Source organism: Tachyglossus aculeatus, chromosome 2 (assembly GCF_015852505.1).
Source record: "Tachyglossus aculeatus isolate mTacAcu1 chromosome 2, mTacAcu1.pri, whole genome shotgun sequence".
In the NCBI taxonomy this organism is placed as follows: Eukaryota; Metazoa; Chordata; class Mammalia; order Monotremata; family Tachyglossidae; genus Tachyglossus; species Tachyglossus aculeatus.
In genome coordinates this window covers 164,874,741-164,896,511 of record NC_052067.1, presented here as the reverse complement: position 1 = coordinate 164,896,511, position 21,771 = coordinate 164,874,741, and the positions used below count along the sequence as shown (strand labels likewise).

The following is a 21,771-nucleotide window of genomic DNA, read 5'->3' as shown; positions in this document are numbered from 1 at the left end:
AAGCAACAGTATTAGAAGTCTCCAAGCCCACGATATCCTCATCTGTCTCACTCAACCCACACATTCAATTTGTCGCCGTGTCCTGTCGCTTCTACTTAATAACTCTAGGATCTGCCTTTCCCTAAGCATCCAAACTTCTAGCACACTAATCTAGCGCTCATCATCTTCCTCCATGACCTTTCTACAAACTGTTTCTTCCCTCTCCAGGCCAAACTTCACTCAGATCCCAGATCATTTTTTGGAAAAAACTGTTCAGTCATTAATGATAATAATCATTTTGGTACTTGTTAGGCGCTTCCTATGTGCCAAGCACCATTCTAAGCACTGGGGTAGATTCAAGTTAATCAGGTTGGACACAGTCCCTGTCAATCAATCAATCAATCAATCAATCGTATTTATTGAGCGCTTACTGTGTGCAGAGCACCGGACTTAGCACTTGGGAAGTACAGGTCGGCAACACATAGAGACAGTCCCTACCCAACAGCGGGCTCACAGCCTAGAAGGGGGAGACGGAGAACAAAACCAAAAATACTAACAAAATAAAATAAATAGAATAGATATGTACAAGATAAATAAATAAATAGAGTAATAAATATATACTAACATATATACATATATACATACGTCCCAACTTGTGCTCACACTCTTAATCCCCAATTTACAGATGAGATAACTGAGGCCCAGAGAAGTTAAGTGACTTGCCCAAGGTCACACTGCAGGAATGTGGTGGAGCTGAGATTAGAACCCAGGTCCTTCTGACTCCAAGGCCCGGGCTTTATAATAATAATAATTTTGGTATTTGTTAAGTGCTCACTATGTGCAAAGCACTGTTCTAAGCGCTGGAGTAGATACAAGGGTGATCAGGTTGTCCCCTGTGGGGCTCACAATCTTCATCCCCCTGGCCTGGAATGCCCTCCCTCTGCCCCTCCGCCAAGCTAGCTCTCTTCCTCCCTTCAAGGCCCTACTGAGAGCTCACCTCCTCCAGGAGGCCTTCCCAGACTGAGCCCCCTCCTTCCTCTCCCCCTCCTCCCCGCTCCATCTTCCTTCCCTTCCCCACAGCACCTGTACATATGTATATATGTTTGTACATATTTATTACTCTATTTATTTATTTCACTTGTACATATTCTGTTTATTTTATTTTGTTAATATGCTTTGTTTTGCTGTCTGTCTCCCCCTTCTAGACTGTGAGCCCACTGTTGGGTAGGGACCGTCTCTAGATGTTGCCAACTTGGACTTCCCAAGCGCTTAGTACAGTGCTCTGCACACAGTAAGCACTCAATAAATACAACTGAATGAAAATTAATGACTGAGTCCCCATTTTACAGATAAGGTAACTGAGGCGCAGAGAATTGAAGTGACTTGCCCAAAGTCACACAGCTGATAAGCACAGGAGCTGGGATTTGAACCCATGACCTCTGACTCTCAAGCCCAGGGTCTTGCCACTGCGTCACGCTGCTTCTCATGCTTCCATACCTCAGCGCTTAGAACAGTGCTTGGCACATAGTAAGCGCTTAACAAATGCCGTTATTATTATACCTCCCCACTCCTCAAAATCCTCCAGATGTTGCCCATCCACCTCCTTATCAAACAGAAAGTCCTCACCTTTGGCTTTAAAGCAGCTCCTCAACTCTCCCCCTCCTACCTAATGACGGTGATCCCGTTGCCATCCACCCCGCACACTCGGCTCCTCTATAACCAACCTACTCTCTGTATCTCGTGCTCATCTATCCCATCAATCAATCAATCAATCAATCGTATTTATTGAGCGCTTACTGTGTGCAGAGCACTGTACTAAGCGCTTGGGAAGTCCAAGTTGGCAACATATAGAGACAGTCCCTACCCAACAGCGGGCTCACAGTCTAGAAGGGGGAGACAGAGAACAAAACCAAACATATTAACAAAATAAAATAAATAGAATAGATATGTACAAGTAAAATAAATAGAGTAATAAATATGTACAAACATATATACACCACCAACCCCTTGCCCAAGTTCTCTCTCCAGACTGGGACTCAGCTCAGTGGAAAGAGGCCGGGCTTTGGAGTCAGAGGTCATGGGTTCAAATTCCTGCTCCGCCACTTGTCAATCAATCAATCAATCGTATTTATTGAGCGCTTACTGTGTGCAGAGCACTGTACTAAGCGCTTGGGAAGTACAAGTTGGCAACATATAGAGACAGTCCCTACCCAACAGTGGGCTCACAGTCTAAGAGGGGGAGACAGAGAACAAAACCAAACATACTAACAAAGTAAAATGTTTAGACTGTGAGCCCACTTTTAGACTGTGAGCCCACTGTTGGGTAGGGACTGCCTCTATATGTTGCCAATTTGTACTTCCCAAGCGCTTAGTACAGTGCTCTGCACATAGTAAGCGCTCAATAAATACGATTGATGATGATAAAATAAAAAGAATAGATATGTACAGGAAAAATAAATAAATAAATAAATAAGTACAAACATATATCCATATATACAGGTGCTGTGGGGAAGGGAAGGAGGTAATATGGGGGGATGGAGGGGGGGTGAGGGGGAGAGGAAGGAAGGGGCTCAGTCTGGGAAGGCCTCCTGGAGGAGGTGAGCTCTCAGTAGGGCCTTGAAGGGAGGAAGAGAGCTACCTTGGCGGATGGGCAGAGGGAGGGCATTCCAGGCCCGGGGGATGACTCAGGGCAAGTCACTTAACTCCTCTGGGCCTCAGTTACCTCATCCGTAAAATGGGGATTAAGACTGTGAGCCCCTCGTGGGACAACCTGATCAACTTGTAACCTCCCCAGCGCTTAGAACGGTGCTTTACATATAGTAAGTGCTTAATAAATGCCATTATTATTTTTATATTCATATCTGATAGCCTTCCATCTCCCCCATTTTCAAAACCCTCCTAAAATCATATATCCTCCAAGAGACCTTCCCATACTAAGCCCTTTATTTCCCTTCTCCTCTGCGCTGACTCTGCCCTTGGCTGTGTACTTCTTCGACACTCGGACTCATTCATTCATTCAATCGCATTTATTGAGCACTTACTGTGTGCCAAGCACCGTATTAAGCACTTGGGAGAGTATAATACGACAATAAACTGGACACATTCCCTGCCCACAACAAGCTTAGTCTAGAGGGGATTCTCAGCCTAGCCCCGTGGCACTTCTTATCAATCAATCAATCAATCAATCAATCATATTTATTGAGTGCTTACTGTGTGCAGAGCACTGTACTAAGCGCTTGGGAAGTATTATAATTATACTCTACTATTTCCCCTCTCCCTATTTTAAAAGTCTGTCACCTGCTGTAGACTGTAAATTCCTTGTGGACAGGGATCAATGACTCAATGATATTTATTGAGTGTTTACTATGTGCAGAGCACTGTTCTAAGCAGTTGGGAGAGTACAATTAGCAGACCCGTTCCCTGCCCGTAATGCGCTTTATCTAGAAGGGGAGACAGACATTAATATAAATAAATAAAATTGCAGATATGTACATCAATCAATCAATCGCACTTATTGAGCGCTTACTGTGTGCAGAGCACTGTACTCTGCTTGGGAATGTACATAAGTGTTGTGGAGCTGGGATTCACTCATTCAATCGTATTTATTGAGCACTTACTGTTCATTCAATCGTATTTATTGAGCGCTTACTGTGTGCAGAGCACTGTACTAAGCGCTTGGGAAGTACAAGTCGGCAACATATAGAGACGGTCCCTACCCAACAATGGGCCCACATGGGGGGGTGAATAAACCCAAGCTTAGTACAGTGCTCTGCACACAGTAAGTGCTCAATAAATACGATTGAATGAATGAATAAAGGGAGCAAGGCAAGGAGGCGCAGAAGGGAGTCGGAGAGGAGGTAAGGAGGGCTTAGTCCTTTTAGACTGTAAGCCCACTGTTGGGTAGGGACTGTCTCTATATGTTGCCAACTTGTACTTCCCAAGCGCTTAGTACAGTGCTCTGCACACAGTAAGCCCTCAATAAATACGATTGATTGATTAGTCAGGGAAGGCCTCTTGGAGGAGATGGGCCTTCAATAAGGCTTTGAAGCAGGGGAGAGTCATTGTCTTTCAGAGACAGAGAAGCAGTGTGGCTCAGTGGAAAAGAGCCACGGCTTTGGAGTCAGAGGTCATGTGTTCAAATCCGGGCTCCGCCAATGGTCAGCTGTGTGACTTTGGGCAAGTCACTTCACTTCTCTGGGCCTCAGTTCCCTCATCTGTAAAATGGGGATTAAGATTGTGAGCCCCTCGCGGGACAACCTGATCACCTTTTAACCTCCCCTGCGCTTAGAGCTTTTTTTATAGAGCTTTTTATAAAGCTTAGAGCTTTTTTTTTTACTCTATTTATTTATTTAATTTTTTTGTACATATCTATTCTATTTATTTTATTTTGTTAGTATGTTTGGTTTTGTTCTCTGTCTCCCCCTTTTAGACTGTGAGCCTACTGTTGGGTAGGGACTGTCTCTATATGTTGCCAATTTGTACTTCCCAAGCGCTTAGTACAGTGCTCTGCACATAGTAAGCGCTCAATAAATACGATTGATTGATTGATTGATTGATTGATTAGAGCCGTGCTTTGTACATTCATTCATTCATTTAATCACATTTATTGAGCAGTTACTGTGTCAGAGCACTGTACTAAGCGCTTGGGAAGTCCAAGTTGGCAACATATAGACACGGTCCTTACCCAACAACAGGCTCACAGTCTGGAGGGCTCACTTAGTAAGCACTTAATAAATGCCATTATTATTATTATTATTATGAAGAGGGAAGGCATAGCAGGCCAGAGGCAGGACACGGGCGAGAGGTCAGTGAGAGATGGACGACACCAAGGCACACTGAGTAGGTCAGCGTTAGAGAAGCCAACGGTGCCGTCTGGGTTGAAGTAGTAGGGAAGCGAGGTGATGCCAACTTGTACTTCCCAAGCTCTTAGTACAGTGCTCTGCACACAGTAAGCGCTCAATAAATACGATTGATTGATTGATTCATCCCCATTTTACAGATAAGGTAACCGAGTCCCAGAGAAGTGAAGTGACTTCCCCAAAGTCACACAGCTGACAACAGGCGGAGCCGGAATTTCATTCATTTATTCAATCACATTTATTGAGCGCTGACTGTGTGCAGAGCACTGTACTAAGCGCTTGGGAAGGACAAGTTGACAATTTGAACCCATGACCTCTGACTCCAATGCCCGGGCTCTTTCCACTGAGCCACGCTGCTTCTCTAGTGGGGCTGGATGGGGGAAGAGCAAAGGGAGCAAGTCAGGGTGGCGCAGAAGGGAGTGGGAGAAGAGGAAAGGGGGGCTTAGTCTGGGAAGGCCTCTTGGAGGAGGTGGGCCTTCAGTAAAGCTTTGAAGAGAGGGAGAGGACTGACTGGTCTGTGGGATTTGAGGAGGGAGGGTGTTCCGGGCCAGATGCAGGATGAGGGCCGGGGGTCGGCGGTGAGACAGACGAGATGGAGCCAACTTGTACTTCCCAAGCGCTTAGTACAGTGCTCTGCACACAGTAAGCGCTCAATAAATACGATTGAATGAATGAATGAATGAATGAATGAGGCCCAATGAGAAGGTGGCAGTGAAGTGCCTCTCCCCCTCCTCCCCCCCTCCATCCCCCCCGCCTTACCTCCTTCCCTTCCCCACAGCACCTGTATAGATGTATATATGTTTGTACTGATTTATTACTCTATTTATTTATTTTGCTTGTACATATTTATTTTATTTATTTTATTCATTCTGTTAATATGTTTTGTTTTGTTCTCTGTCTCCCCCTTCCAGACTGTGAGCCCGCTGTTGGGTAGGGACCGTCTCTACATGTTGCCAACTTGAACATCCCAAGCGCTGCTCTGCACACAGTAAGCGCTCAATAAATACGACTGAATGAATGTAGGAGACGGGCACGGAGATTGACTGCCTTAAAGGCGGAAGCTCACCGGTGGTCTCCGCCACCGCCCGTTCTAACTACCGGCGGCTTTACCTGTAGTAGGTGAGGACTTCCAGGTCGGCCTTGGTCCCTTCTTTTGCCTCCTGGGCCAGGTGCCGGATCGCTTTGCCGTGAGGTTCCCTGTTGCTGTCGATCCAGTAGAGCCAAACCTCCTCGTCGTCCATGTCGTCGGAGGCGACGGAACACTCCAAGGGGTTGTCGACTTGCATCGACACCAGTCTGCCGAGAAATCACACCCGCCGCAGCTACGGTGAAGCAGCGTGGCTCGGTGGCTCCTTCTAGACTGTGAGCCCACTGTTGGGTAGGGACCGTCTCTAGATGTTGCCAACTTGGACTTCCCGAGTGCTTAGTACAGTGCTCTGCACACAGTAAGCGCTCGATAAATACGACTGAATGAATGGAAAGAGCGTGGCCTTTGGAATCAGAGGTCACGGGTTCAAACCCCGGCTCCACTGGGTGATTTTGGACAAGTCACTTCACTTCTCTGGGCCTCAGTTCCCTCATCTGTAAAATGGGGATGAAGGCTGTGAGCCCCCTGTGGGACAACCTGATCACCTTGTAACCTACCCAGCGCTTAGAACAGCGCTTTGAACATAGTAAGTGCTTAATAAATGCCACTATTATTAAGACTGTGAGCCCCCCATGGGACAACCTGATCACCCTGTAACCTCCCCAGTGCTTAGAACAGTGCTTTGCACATAGTAAGTGCTTAATAAATGCCACTATTATTAAGACTGTGAGCCCCCCGTGGGAAAACCCGATCACCCTGTAACCTCCCCAGCGCTTAGAACAGTGCTTTGCACATAGTAAGTGCTTAATAAATGCCACTATCGTTAAGACTGTGAGCCCACCGTGGGACAACCTGATCACCTTGTAACCTCCCCAGTGCTTAGAACAGTGCTTTGCACATAGTAAGTGCTTAATAAATGCCACTATCATTAAGACTGTGAGCCCCCCGTGGGACAACCTGATCACCCTGTAACCTCCCCAGCGCTTAGAACAGTGCTTTGCACATAGTAAGTGCTCAATAAATGCCCCTATTATTAAGACTGTGAGCCCCCCGTGGGACAACCTGATCACCTTGTAACCTCCCCAGCGCTTAGAACAGTGCTTTGCACGTAGTAAGCGCTTAATAAATGTCATCATTATTATTATTACCGACACGCTTCCGCGCCACTGCACTAAACGCTGCGACGGAGGGGGAGAAATGAGTGGAGGGAAAGGATTTCCCCGTTCTGGGGGCTTACTTGGTCTGGATGAGGATGTCGGCGTTTCCCGGGCTCAGCATAAATTTGCAAATGAGCTCCTGGGTTACCGGGATCGCGGTGGTGTTGGACACACACAGATCCGACAGATAATCCAAGAATCTGACAAAAGAAGCGGATAAAACCCAAACATCAAACAAAGCACTCAAAAAAAAAATGATAATAACAATAATAATTGCGGTATTTGTTAAGCTCCTACTATGTGCCAGGCACTATACTAAGTGCTGCAGAAGATAGAAGGTCATAGGGTTGGACACGGTTCCTGGCCCACATAGAGATCGCTTTGCCGGGAGGTTCATAGAGAAGCAGCGTGGCTCAGTGGAAAGAGCATGGGCTTTGGAGTCAGAAGTCATGGGTTCAAAACCTCCCCAGCGCTTAGAACAGTGCTTTATAATAATAATAATGATGGCATTTGTTAAGCGCTTACGACGTGCAAAGCACTGTTCTAAGTGCTGGGGGTGGATACAATGTGATCAAATTGTTCCACGTGGGGCTCACAGTCTTAATCCCCATTTTTACAGATGAGGGAACTGAGGATCAGAGAAGTGAAGTGACTTGCCCAAGGTCACACAGCAGACTTGTGGCGGAGGTGGGATTCGAACCCACGACCTCTGACTCCAAAGCCCGGGCTCTTTCCACTGAGCCACACTGCTCATACACAGTAAGCGCTTAATAAATGCCATTATCATTACTGTAACCTCCCCAGCACTTAGAACAGTGCTTTCCACATAGTAAGCGCTTAATGCAGTTATTATTATTATTGTAACTTCCCCAGTGCACATAGAAAGCGCTTAATAAATGCCATTAAGGAAGGAAGGAAATCCTGGCTCCGCCACTTGTCAGCTGTGTGACTTTGGGCAAATCACTTAACTTCTCTGGGCCTCAGTTACCTCATCTGTAAAATGGGGATGAAGACTGTGAGCCCCCCGTGGGACAGCCTGATCACTCTGTAACCTCCCCAGCGCTTAGAACAGTGCTTTGCACATAGTAAGTGCTTAATAAAAGCCATCATTATCATTATTATTAGAGGGATCACAGCCTTAGTCCCCATTTTCCAGATGTGGCGACAGGTACAGAGAAGTGAAGTACTTGTCCAAGGTCACACATCAGACAAGTGGCGGAGCTGGGATTAGAACCCATGGCCATTGATTGATTCATTGATCCCTGTCCGTAATTAATTTACGGTCTACAGCAGGTGACAACAGACATTAAAAATTGATTAGGGATAGGGGAAATAGTAGGGTATAAGAATATTTCCATAAGCGCTGTGGGGCTGGGGTGAGACTCCCCTCTAGACTGTAAGCTTGCTGTGGGAATTGTTGTATTGTACTCTCCCTACAGTGCTCTGCACACCGTAAGCGCTTAATAAATACAACTGAACGAGCGCTTAGTACAGTGCTCTGCACATAGTAAGCGCTCAATAAATACGATTGATGATGATGATGATGACGAATGATCCTCTGATTCCCAGGCCTGAGCTCTATCCACTAGCTACACTGCTTCCCCAGTGTCTTCACAACTGAGATAGAGGCTCCCACGAATGCACATTTTGAGGGTTTTTTTTATATTTTTGCCATTTTTATCTCAGGCCACTATAATCATGGCAATCCGTTGATGTCAGACCCCCTGGCCATCATCATCATCATCATCAATCGTATTTATTGAGCGCTTACTGCGTGCAGAGCACTGTACTAAGAGCTTGGGAAGTACAAATTGGCAACATATAGAGACAGTCCCTACCCAACAGTGGGCTCACAGTCTAAAAGGGGGAGACAAAACCAAACATACTACAAAATAAAATAGAATAGATATGTACATATGTAAATACACATGTAAAAATATGGGGCCATATTTTTAGCATCTGAAAAGCAATAGTGTAATGGCAGGTAATGTTTAAAGCACGGCCTAGTAGATAAATAGCATAGTGTATTGGACAGAGCACAGGCCTGTGAGTCCACTCCCGACTCTAACGCTTGTCTGCTGTGTGACCTTGGGCAAGTCATTTCACTTCCCCGGGCCTCACTTTCCTGATCTGTAAAATGGGGATTGAGATTGTGAACCTCATGTGGGACAGGGACTGCGTTCAACTCCATTTGCTTGTATCCACCCCAGTGCTCAGTACAGTTGCCTGGTGCATAGTAAGCACTTGACAAACACTATTATTATTATTATTATTATAATGATGGCATTTATTAAGCGCTTACTATGTGCCAAGCACTGTTCTAAGCACTGGGGAGTTTACAAGGTGATCAGGTTGTCCCACGGGGGGCTCCCAGTCTTCATCCCCATTTTCCAGATGAGGTCACTGAGGCCCAGAGAAGTGAAGTGACCTGCCCAAAGTCACCCAGCTGACAAGTGGCGGAGCCGGGATTTGAACCCATGACCTCTGACTCCAAAGCCCGGGCTCTTTCCACTGAGCCACGCTGCTTCCCAATAATGATGCTTATGATCCCAACATCAATGATTGCTATTATCATTTTAATACAGTCTCACTGTGTCATCTATTCTAGAGCACTCACTCTACAGTGCTGTCCATCATAATAATAATAATGATGATCATCATCATCAATCGTATGATGATGGTATTTCTTAAGTGTTTACTATGTGCCAAGCACTTTCCTAAACACTGGGGTAGATGCGAGGTAATCAGGTTGTCCGACGTGGGGCTCCCGATCTTAATCCCCATTTTCCAGATGAGGTAACTGAGGCCCAGAGTAGTGCAGTGGCTTGAATATCAAACGTCCAAAGGTCACAGACCCAAGTCCACAGACGACACAGAAGGGAGAGTGAGTCGGGGAAAAGAGGGTTTTATCGGGGATAGGCCTTTTGGAGGAGATGTCACCTTAATATGATTTGAAGGTGGAGAGAGTGGTGTGTACGGTTGGGGAGCGGGTTCTAGGCTCGGGGGAATCAAACCAACAATCAAACAATCAAAAGTATTTAAGAAGAACTTAATGAACTGTACTGGACTAAGCTTTTAGGGGAGTACCATCCAGCAGAGTTTTTAAGCACGATCCCTGCCCACAAGGAGCTTGTAGTCTACCAGGGAGACAGACATTGGGAAGCAACATAGCATAGTGGATACAGCACGGGCCTGGGATTCAAAAGGAGCTGGGTTCTAATCCCGCTCTGCTACTTGTAACCTTGGGAAAGTCACTTCACTTCTCTGGGCCTCAGTTATCTCATCTGTAAAATGGAGAATAAGACCGTGAACTCCATGGGAGACAGGGATTAGCACCTATGTCCATATCTGTAATTGATTTATTTCTATTAACATCTGTCTCCCCCTCCGGACCAGAAGCTTGTTGTGGGCAGGGAATGTTTCTATTATATTGACATGTCGTACTCTCCTAAGTGCTTATTACAGGGCTCTGCACACAGTAAGCGCTCAAAAAAGACGATTGAATGAATGAATGACTGCATTCAACCTCATTAGCCTGTATCATTCATTCATTCATTCAATCTTCTTTATTGAGCGCTTACTGTATGCAGAGCACTGTACTAAGCGCTTGGGAAGTACAAGTTGGCAACATATAGAGATGGTCCCTACCCAACAACGGGCTCACAGTCTAGAAGGGGGAGACAGACAACAAAACAAAACATGTGGACAGGTTTCAAGTCGTCAGAATAAATAGAGATAAAGCTAGATGCACATCATTAACAAAATAAATAGAATAGTAAATATTCCATTCATTCCATTCAATCGTATTTATTGAGCGCTTACTGTGTGCAGAGCACTGTACTAAGCACTTGGGAAGTACGAGTTGGCAACATATAGAGACGGTCCCTACCCAACGCGGGCTCACAGTCTGGAAGGGGGAGACAGACAACAAAACAGAACATTCATTCATCCATTCAGTGGTGTTTATTGAGCGCTTACTGTGTGCAGAGCACTATACTAAGCGCTTGGGAAGTACAAGTTGGCAACATATAGAGACGGTCCCTACCCAACAACGGGCTCACAGTCTAGAAGGGGGAGACAGACAACAAAACAAAACATGTGGACAGGTGTCAAGTCATCAGAATAAACAGAGATAAAGCTAGATGCACATTATTAACAAAATAAATAGAATAGTAAATATGTACAAGTAAAATAAATACAGTAATAAATCTGTACAAACATATATACAGGTGCTGTGGGGAGGGGAAGGAGGTAGGGCGGGGGGGATGGGGAGGAGGAGAGGGAAAAGGGGGCTCAGTCTGGGAAGGCCTCCTGGAGGAGGTGAGCTCTCAGTATCTACCCCAGCTCATAGTTCAGTGCCTGGCACATAGTAAGCGCTCATCAAATACCATATGAGAAAATCAGACTCAATTCTTACTAAAAGGAACTCAACTCACTTTGCAAAAATCAAGGTCAGATAAAGATCAAGGTCAAGAGAAGCAGCCTGGCTCAGTGGAAAGAGCCCGGGCTTTGGAGTCAGGGGTCATGGGTTCAAATCCCAGCTCCTCCAATTGTCAGCTGTGTGACTTTGGGCAAGTCACTTCACATCTCTGCGCCTCAGGTCCCTCATCTGTAAAATGGGGATGAAGACTGTGAGCCCCCCGTGGGACAACCTGATCACCTTGAAACCTCGCCAGCGCTTAGAAGAGTGTTTTGTACATGGTAAGTGCTTAATAAATGCCATCATTATTGTTACTATTATTATAAATAATGAAGTGAATGGAAAACTATCAATAACGATAATGATATTATTATTGTTATCATTAATAATGATAGTGGTATTTGTTAAGCCTTTACTATGTGACAAGTACTGTTCTCATCACTGGGGAAGATACAAAATACTCAGGTCAGATGCAGTGCCTGTTTTCATGCAGGACGCAGGCTGCCAATTGTCAGCTGTGTGACTTTGGGCAAGTCACTTCACATCTCTGCGCCTCAGGTCCCTCATCTGTAAAATGGGGATGAAGACTGTGAGCCCCCCATGGGCCAACCTGATCACCTTGTAACCTCCCCGGCGCCTAAAAGAGTGTTTTGTACATAGTAAGTGCTTAATAAATGCCATCATTATCGTTATTATTATTATAAATAATGAAGGGAATGGAAAACTATCAATAACGATAATGATATTATTATTGTTATCATTAATAATAATGGTGGTATTTGTTAAGCCTTTACTATGTGACAAGTACTGTTCTCATCGCTGGGGAAGATACAAAATACTCAGGTCAGATACAGTGCCTGTTTTCATGCAGGACGCAGGCTGCCAATTGTCAGCTGTGTGACTTTGGGCGAGTCACTTCACTTCTCTGCGCCTCAGTTCCCTCATCTGTAAAATGGGGATGAAGACTGTGAGCCCCCCGTGGGCCAACCTGATCACCTTGTAACCTCCCCGGCGCTTAGAAGAGTGTTTTGTACATAGTAAGTGCTTAATAAATGCCACCATTATCGTTATTATTATTATAAATAATGAAGGGAATGGAAAACTATCAATAACGACAATGATATTATTATTGTTATCATTAATAATAACGGTGGTATTTGTTAAGCCTTTACTATGTGACAAGTACTGTTCTCATCGCTGGGGAAGATACAAAATACTCAGGTCAGATACAGTGCCTGTTTTCATGCAGGACGCAGGCTGCCAATTGTCAGCTGTGTGGCTTTGGGCGAGTCACTTCACTTCTCTGCGCCTCAGTTCCCTCATCTGTAAAATGGGGATGAAGACTGTGAGCCCCCCGTGGGCCAACCTGATCACCTTGTAACCTCCCCGGCGCTTAGAAGAGTGTTTTGTACATAGTAAGTGCTTAATAAATGCCATCATTATCGTTATTATTATTATAAATAATGAAGTGAATGGAATACTATCAACGATAATGATATTACTATTGTTACCATTAATAATAACGGTGGTATTTGTTAAGCCTTTACTATGTGACAAGTACTGTTCTCATCGCTGGGGAAGATACAAAATACTCAGGTCAGATACAGTGCCTGTTTTCATGCAGGACGCAGGCTGCCAATTGTCAGCTGTGTGACTTTGGGCGAGTCACTTCACTTCTCTGCGCCTCAGTTCCCTCATCTGTAAAATGGGGATGAAGACTGTGAGCCCCCCGTGGGCCAACCTGATCACCTTGTAACCTCCCCGGCGCTTAGAAGAGTGTTTTGTACATAGTAAGTGCTTAATAAATGCCATCATTATCGTTATTATTATTATAAATAATGAAGTGAATGGAATACCATCAACGATAATGATATTACTATTGTTACCATTAATAATAACGGTGGTATTTGTTAAGCCTTTACTATGTGACAAGTACTGTTCTCATCACTGGGGAAGATACAAAATACTCAGGTCAGATACAGCGCCTGTTTCACACAGGACTCGCAATTTTGTCAATAGGAGGAGGAACAGGTATTGATTCCCCATTTTACAGATGAGGTAACTGGGGTCCAGAGAAGCAAAGTGACTTGCCCAAGATCACACAGCGGGCACGTGGATTAGAACCCAGGCGGCCTGCCTCCTAAGCCCGTGCTCTTTTCCACTAAAACTTTACACTGGGAGCCCACTGTTGCGTAGGGACTGTTTCTATATGTTGCCAATTTGTACAATTTGTACTTCCCAAGCGCTTAGTCTCTGCACATAGTAAGCGCTCAATAAATACAATTGATGATGATGATAAAACACGCCGCTCCTCCGAGGCGACAGCAGCCCCCAGCCCCAAACGGAAACGTAGCAATCCATCCTACCACCCGGCAGAAAAAGATTCCGTGAACCGCTTCCCACCTCGGTTCTCGATTCCTTCTGAGCAAGTTGACAAATGTCTCTATTTCTTTGGCGGTGATGTGTTTCTCTAATAATTTCCTGTTGTTGTGCAACAAAGCTGTGATGGTATCTTCGGCCAAAATATCATAGCCAATCTGGGACTGCATGACACAGAAATTCTTAGCGATATACTCCTGAAAAAAAAAAAAAAACAGAGACACCAGGATGATCCATTAAATCACTTAAGGGATTGTTAAGTTTTGCCAGGGTTCTGGAATCATTCAAATTGATTGACTATTCCGTATCGGCTCTACTCCGCTTAGCATTTGGACTTTAAAGAGAAAGACCACTTAGAGCAAAAAGAGCACAGAAAATCATGTCTAGTGCATGGATGCCAACAATATGATTATATAAAAACAGTAAGAAAAAATATAATAATAAGTAATAATAATAATGGCATTTATTAAGCGCTTACTATGTGCAAAGCACTTTTCTAAGCGCTGGGGAGGTTACAAGGTGATCAGGTTGTCCCTCGGAGGGCCCACAGTCTTCATCCCCATTTTACAGATGAGGTAACTGAGGCACAGAGAAGTTAAGTGACTTGCCCAAAGTCACACAGCTGACAATGGGCAGAGCCGGGATTTGAACCCCTGACCTCTAACTCCAAAGCCTGGGCTCTTTTCCACTGAGCCACGCTGCTTCTCTACGTGATCAAATAGTAACATAATGTACACAACCATAAATTTATTTAATGTCCATCTCCCCCTCTAGACTATGAGCTCATTGTGGGCAGATAATGTGTCTGTTTGATCGATTTACTGTACTCTCCCAAGCGCTTAGTACAGCATTCTGCACATGGTAAGTGTTCAGTGCTTGGCACATATTAAACACTTAACAAATACCATAATAATTATTATTATTGATTGCTTGATTGATAATTATTAATACAGAAAGATTTCACTGGGGACTGATAGTTCCTTGAAGGCAGGGATCATGTGTGCTAATAATATGCATACATAAATTAATATATATATATAAATATATATATTAATTAATATATAATAAAAATAATGATGCCATTTGTTAAGCACTTACTATGTGCCAAGCACTGTTCTAAGCACTGGGGGGGGGACACAAGGTAATCAGGTTGTCACTCTCCTCAGTGCTTAGAACAATAAATCGATCAGTCAATCAATGATATTTATTGAGCGCTTTCTGTATGGAGAGCACTGTACTAAGCACTTTGGAGAGGGCAATATTACAGAGTTAGGGACACAATAAATACAGGCGCTCAATAAATATTATTGATTAACTGAATCAGATCTTTGGTGCACACATCCAAATATGTACTAAATTTAGAGTACAATATTATACTTGTCATTCATTCATTCAATCATATTTAGTGAGCGCTTACTGTTTGCAGAGCACTGTACTAAGCTCTTGGAAAGTACAATTTGGCAACGAAGACAATCAATCAATCGTATTTATTGAGCGCTTACTGTGTGCAGAGCACTGTACTAAGCGCTTGGGAAGTCCAAGTTGGCAACATATAGAGACAGTCCCTACCCAACAGTGGGCTCACAGTCTAAAAGGGGGAGACGGAGAACAAAACCAAACATACTAACAAAATAAAATAAATAGAATAGATATGTACAAGTAAAATAAATAAATAAATAAATAAATGGAGTAATATCCCTACCCAACAATGGGCTTCACTTCTCTCAGCCTCAGTTACCTTATCTTTAAAATGGGGATTAAGACTATGGGCCCTATGTGGGACAGAGAGTGTATCCCAACTCGATTTGCTTGTATCCACCCCAGCGCTTAGTACAGTGCTGGTACATAGAAAGGGCTTATCAAATTCCTCAATTATCGCTATTATCATTACTGCTACTAACCAAACTCCTCATTCAGAGTGTGCTTTCCATTAGGCCACAGTGCTTCTCTAATAGAACAGAGCAGTCGGTACTTAGGAGGAATTCATTCATTCAATCATATTTATTGAGTGCTTACTGTGTGCAGAGCACTGTACTAAGTGCTTGGAAAGTATAAATCTTGCTGGGACTGAATTAAGTCAAGGGGCAGCCCAATTAATGATAATACTAATAATAATGATAATAACTGTGGTACTTGTATGAGAAGCAGTGTGGCTCAGTGGAAAGAGCCCGGGCTTTGGAGTCAGAGGTCACGGGTTCAAATCCCGGCTCCGCCACTTGTCAGCTATGCGACTTTGGGCGAGTTGCTTAACTCCTCTGTGCCTCAGTTCCCTCACCTGTAAGATGGGGATGAAGACTGTGAGCCCCCCATGGGACATCCTGATCACCTTGTAACCTCCCCAGCGCTTAGAACAGTGCTTTGCACATAGTAAGCGCTTAATAAAAGCTATCATTATTATTATTAGCAGTATTATAAATCGGCGACAGAGACACCAATCAGCTCACATCCAGCTGACTGGTCAGGAGAGTTCCTTTTCTGTTTAATGTGTTTTTTAAGCACTTACTATGTACCAGCGCTTAGAACAGTGCTTTGCACATAGTAAGTGCTTAATAAATGTCATCATTATTATTATTATCATTATTATTATTACTAAGCCCTGGGGTAGATACCAGCTGATCGGATTGGACGCCATCCCTGCCCCGCGTCAGGCTCACGGTCTTAATCCCCATTTTACAGATGAGGGAACTGAGGCACAGAGAAGTTAAGCGACTCGCCCCAGGCCACACAGCCGGCAACTGGCAGAGTTAGTACCGGAACCCAGGTTTTCTGAATCCCAGGCCCGTGCTCTTGTCACTAGGCCACGCGGCTTGCTGACGGTGATCCTGACGGCACGCAGTAAGCGCTCCATAAATCCCACTGCCCGATGAATTCTCCCTGCTTCCACTGTCCTGGCCAACGGGAGCCTTTTAGACTCCCCCTTTTAGACTGTGAGCCCACTGCTGGGTAGGGACTGTATATGTTGCCGACTTGGACTTCCCAAGCGCTTAGTCCAGTGCTCTGCACACAGTAAGCGCTCAATAAATACGACTGACGGATTGATTGATTGATTGAAAATCTCAAAAATCAATCAATCCTCATTTCTTGCCCATGTCAACACAGCCGTGTCTCTGCCCGTCGGGGCGAGCGATGCTCGGCCTCCAATGGTTACGGGCGTTCAGCAGACCATGAGCTTGAGAAGCAGCATGGCTCAGTGGAAATAATCTCCTCACCGTACCTCGTTCTCGCCTGTCCCGCCATCGACCCCCGGCCCACGTCATCCCCCGGGCCTGGAATGCCCTCCCTCTGCCCATCCGCCAAGCTCGCTCTCTTCCTCCCTTCAAGGCCCTGCTGACAGCTCACCTCATCTGTAAAATCCCCATTTTACAGATGAGGGAACTGAGGCACAGAGAAGTGAAGTGACTTGCCCAAAGCCCCACAGCTGACAAGTGGCGGTGCCGGGATTTGAACCCACGACCTCTGACTCCAAAGCCCGGGCTCTTTCCACTGAGCCACGCTGCTTCCCTACCCAACAACAGGCTCACAGTCTAGCAAGGAGAGACAGACAACAAGATAAAACATGTGGACAGGTGTCTAGTCGTCAGAACAAATAAAAATATGGAACGCTTCACGAATTTGCGTGTCACATGGTCTGCAGTGTGACCTTGGGCAAGTCACTTCACTTCTCTGGGCCTCAGTTATGTAATCCGCAAAATGGGGAATAAGACTGAGAGTCCCAGGTGGGACATGGACTCTGTCCAAACTCATTGGCTTGTACCTACCCCAGTGCTTAGTACAGGGCCTGGTATATCAATCAATCAATCATATTTATTGAGCACTTACTGTGTGCAGAGCACTGTACTAAGCGCTTATATAGTATGGTATATAGTGAGTGCTTAATAAATACCATTGAAAAAAAAGGCTGTGTGATAGTGGACAAGTTATTTAACTTCTCTGGGTCTCAGCTTCCTCATCTGTATAATGGGGAGTCAATATGTATTCTCCCACTCCCTTAGACTGTGAGTCCCATATGGGGCAGAGGCTGGGTCTGATCTGGTTGTTTTTAGATCAATCCCACTCTTACTACTACTACTACTAATAATAATAATGGCATTTACTAAGCGCTTACTATGTGCAAAGCACTGTTCTAAGCGCTGGGGAGGTTACAAAGTGATCCGGTTTTCCCACGGGGGGCTCACAGTCTTAATCCCCATTTTACAGATGAGGGAACTGAGGCCCAGAGAAGTTAAGTGACTTGGCCAAAGTCACACAGCTGACAAGTGGTGGAGCAGGCATTTGAACCCATAACCTATGACCTCTGACTCCAAAGCCCGGGCTCTTTCCACTGGGCCACGCTGCTTCTCAAGGTGTGTCTGAACCCACTGCCATGCCATGAACTGTCATGAACCCACTGTCACTGTCATGAACACAGTGCCGAAGCAGCGTGGCTCAGTGGAAAGAGCCCGGGCTTGGGAGTCCGAGGTCGTGGGTTCTAATCCCGGCTACGCCACTTGTCAGCTACGTGACTGTGGGCAAGTCACTTCCCTTATTTGTGCTTCAGCTACCTCAGCTGTAAAATGGGGATTAAGACTGTGAGCCCCACGTGGGACAACCTGATTACTTTGTATCTACATGAGTGCTTACAGCACATAATAAGCACTTATCAAATGCTATCTCATCATCATCATCATCACGGATTCAGCCCGGGGCTTGAAGACAGTATTCTGCATGCAGGCAGTGCTCAATAAATACCACTGATTGATTGAGTGGCTACTCGCTACTCTCCTAGTATGGCCCAGCCTGCATATTTTGCTCTTCTAATGCCAATCTCCTCACTGAGCCTCCATCTCCTCTATCTCACCGCCAACCCCACATCCTGCCTCTGGCCTGGAATACCCTCCCTCTTTAAATCCAACGGACAACGACTCTCCCCTGCTTCAAAGCCTTATGAAGAACCATCTCCTCCAAGAGGCCTTCCCTGACTAAGCCCTCCTTTCCGCATCACCCTGGCTCACTCTCTTTATTCAACCCCCCTCCCAAAACATCAGCTTTTCTGTCCATCTCTCAATTATTTATTTCTATTCATGTCTGCCTCCCCCTCTAAGCTGCAAGCTCCTTGTGGGCAGGGAATGTGTCTGCTATATTGTTGTTCTGTATTCTTCCAAGCGCTTAGTACAGTGTATATACATATGTATATATGTTTGTACATATTTATTTTATTTTGTTAGTATGTTTGCTTTTGTTCTCTGACTCCCCCTTTTAGACTGTGAGCCCACTGTTGGGTAGGGACTGTCTCTATATGTTGCCAATCTGTACTTCCCAAGCGCTTAGTACAGTGCTCTGCACATAGTAAGCGCTCAATAAATACGATTGATGATGATGATGATTTATTACTCTATTTATTTATTTATTTATTTTACTTGCACATATCTATTCTATTTATTTTATTTTGTTAGTATGTTTGGTTTTGTCTCCCCCTTTTAGACTGTGAGCCCACTGTTGGGTAGGGACTGTCTCTAGATGTTGCCAATTTGTACTTCCCAAGCGCTTAGTACAGTGCTCTGCACACAGTAAGCGCTCAATAAATACGATTGATGATGATGATGATGCTCTGCGACCAGTAAGAGCTCGATAAATACAACTGAATAAATGAATGAGTGAACGAATGTGAAGCATTCCAACCCAAAGTTTGGATTCCTGTTTCCTATCGCCGGGTATGTGTTAGGCTAGCGCACAAAATGTCCCTGGGAGGGGAATGGGAAGGTCAACGCCTCCTCCTCCGTTTCAGACCCCCGACCTGATTTTTCCGGTAATCCTGTTGGGAATGCCTGAGCACCCGGTAGCAGAGACGCAGCATGTACTTGTACGGGGCGTATCTCTGGTCTCCCAGCTCTTCCAGCCTCAGCATGGCTCCTTCTCCCTCCTTGTCCTTAAAAGGCGCTTTGAGGATCCCGAAAACCTGTTGGTTTGGAACGAAAACACCAGGTGATGAGTGTTAATAATAATGATAATAATAATAATGGCATTTATTAAGCGCTTACTATGTGCAAAGCACTGTTCTAAGCGCTGGGGGATACAAGGTGATCAGGTTGTCCCACATGGGGCTCACAGTCTTAATCTCATTTTACAGATGAGGTAACTGAGGCACAGAGAAGTTAAGTGGCTTGCCCAAGGCCCCACAGCTGACAAGTGGCGGAGCCGGGATTCGAACCCATGACCTCTGACTCCAAAGCCCGCGCTCTTTCCACTGAGCCACGCTGCTTCTCCAACTAATCTTCACCATCCCCTAAGTAGTTAAGAAGTGTGGCACAGTGGATAGAGCCGGGGCTTGGGAGTCAGAAGGGCATGGGTTCTAATCCCGGCTCCGCCGCTTGTCTGCTGTGTGACCTTGGGTAAGTCACTTCACTTCTCTGGGCCTCAGTTACCTCATCTGGAAAATGGGGGTTGAGACTGGGAGCCCCACGGACAGGGACTTTGTCCAACCTGATTTGCTTGTATCTGCCCCAGGACTGGCACATAGAAAGCGCTAAACAAATACCATAATTATTATTACTATTACCTTGTATCTTAGAAAAGTGCTTGGCCCATAGTAAGTCCTTAACAAATGCCACAGTTTTTATTTATTACTCTATTTATTTATTTTATTTGTACATATCTATTCTATTTATTTTATTTTGTTAGTATGTTTGGTTTTGTTCTCTGTCCCCTTTTAGACTGTGAGCCCACTGTTGGGTAGGGACTGTCTCTATATGTTGCCAACTTGGACTTCCCAAGTGCTTAGTACAGTGCTCTGCACACAGTAAGTGCTCAATAAATACGATTGATTGATTGATTATTATTATTATCCTGAGGGAAATCAGATAGGGGGGTTAGAATCCCCAGCAGAAGCTAAAATAGATGCCAGCTTTTCCTTGTTCTCCTGTAGATTTTTAGGCCCCCGGTGAGGCCAACTTGGAACTCCCCCAGCGCTTAGTACAGTGCCTGGCCCACAATAAGCACCTTCCACCATTAAAACAAAAGTAGGGAAGCAGCGTGGCTCAGTGGAAAGAGCATGGGCTTGGGAGTCAGAGGTCACAGGTTCTAATCCCGCCTCCGCCACTGTGTGACTTTGGGCAAGTCACTTCACTTCTCTGGGCCTCAACTGCCTCATCTGGAAAATGGGGATGAAGACTGTGAGCCCTACGTGGGGCAACCTGATTACCTCGTATCTCCCCCAGCGCTTAGAACAGTGTTTGGAACATAGTAAGTGCTTAACAAATACCAAAATTATTATTATTAAAACAAAAAGGAAAAACTCTCACCTGTGCCAGTATATTTTGCTCCCTCATCAATTTCTGCCGCTCTCGGTTGGGCTTGCTGATCACCACATCCAAAACCTCCTGTCCGTTGTTGGGGACGTCAGATACGAAGAAAATGAGGTCTTCCAACAGCTTCGTTATGAACCTGCAAGGGGATGCCAGGTTACCGCAGCCACAGACAACTCTTCCGCTCCCCAACCCTTCAAAGCCTTAACGAAGGCCCACCTCCTCCAAGAGGCCTTCCCTGACTAAGCCCTCCTTTCCTCTTCTCCCACTCCCTTCTGCGCCTCCCTGACTTGCTCCCTTTATTCACCCCCCGACTCCCAGCCCTGTACCACTTATGTCCATATCTCTCAGCGTGGCTCAGTGGAAAAAGCCCGGGCTTTGGAGTCAGAGGGCATGGGTTCGAATACCGGCTCCACCACAAGTCTGCTGTGTGACCTTGGGCAAGTCACTTAACTTCTCTGAGCCTCAGTTAGCTCATCTGTAAAAATGGGGATTAAGACTGTGAGCCCTACGTGGGACAACTTGATCATATTGTATCCCCCCAGCGCTTAGAACAGTGCTTTGCATGTAGTAAGCGCTTAACAAATGCCATTATTATTATTATTATTAT

The 21,771-nt window shown here is 45.2% G+C and overlaps 1 protein-coding gene across 2 annotated transcripts in view; it reads right to left on the bottom strand.

Moving 5' to 3' along the window:
- The window catches only part of ITPR2 (inositol 1,4,5-trisphosphate receptor type 2), a 616,651-nt gene that overhangs the window by 375,861 nt on the left and 219,019 nt on the right, over positions 1–21,771 (bottom strand). For both annotated transcript variants that reach the window (XM_038760705.1, XM_038760713.1), the window contains 5 exons: positions 21,159–21,300; positions 19,655–19,816; positions 13,906–14,078; positions 7,163–7,282; positions 5,949–6,134 (listed from right to left, as the gene is read on the bottom strand). In XM_038760705.1, coding sequence (XP_038616633.1) covers positions 5,949–6,134; positions 7,163–7,282; positions 13,906–14,078; positions 19,655–19,816; positions 21,159–21,300 — 783 coding nt within the window. The remainder of the gene's footprint in view (positions 1–5,948; positions 6,135–7,162; positions 7,283–13,905; positions 14,079–19,654; positions 19,817–21,158; positions 21,301–21,771) is intronic.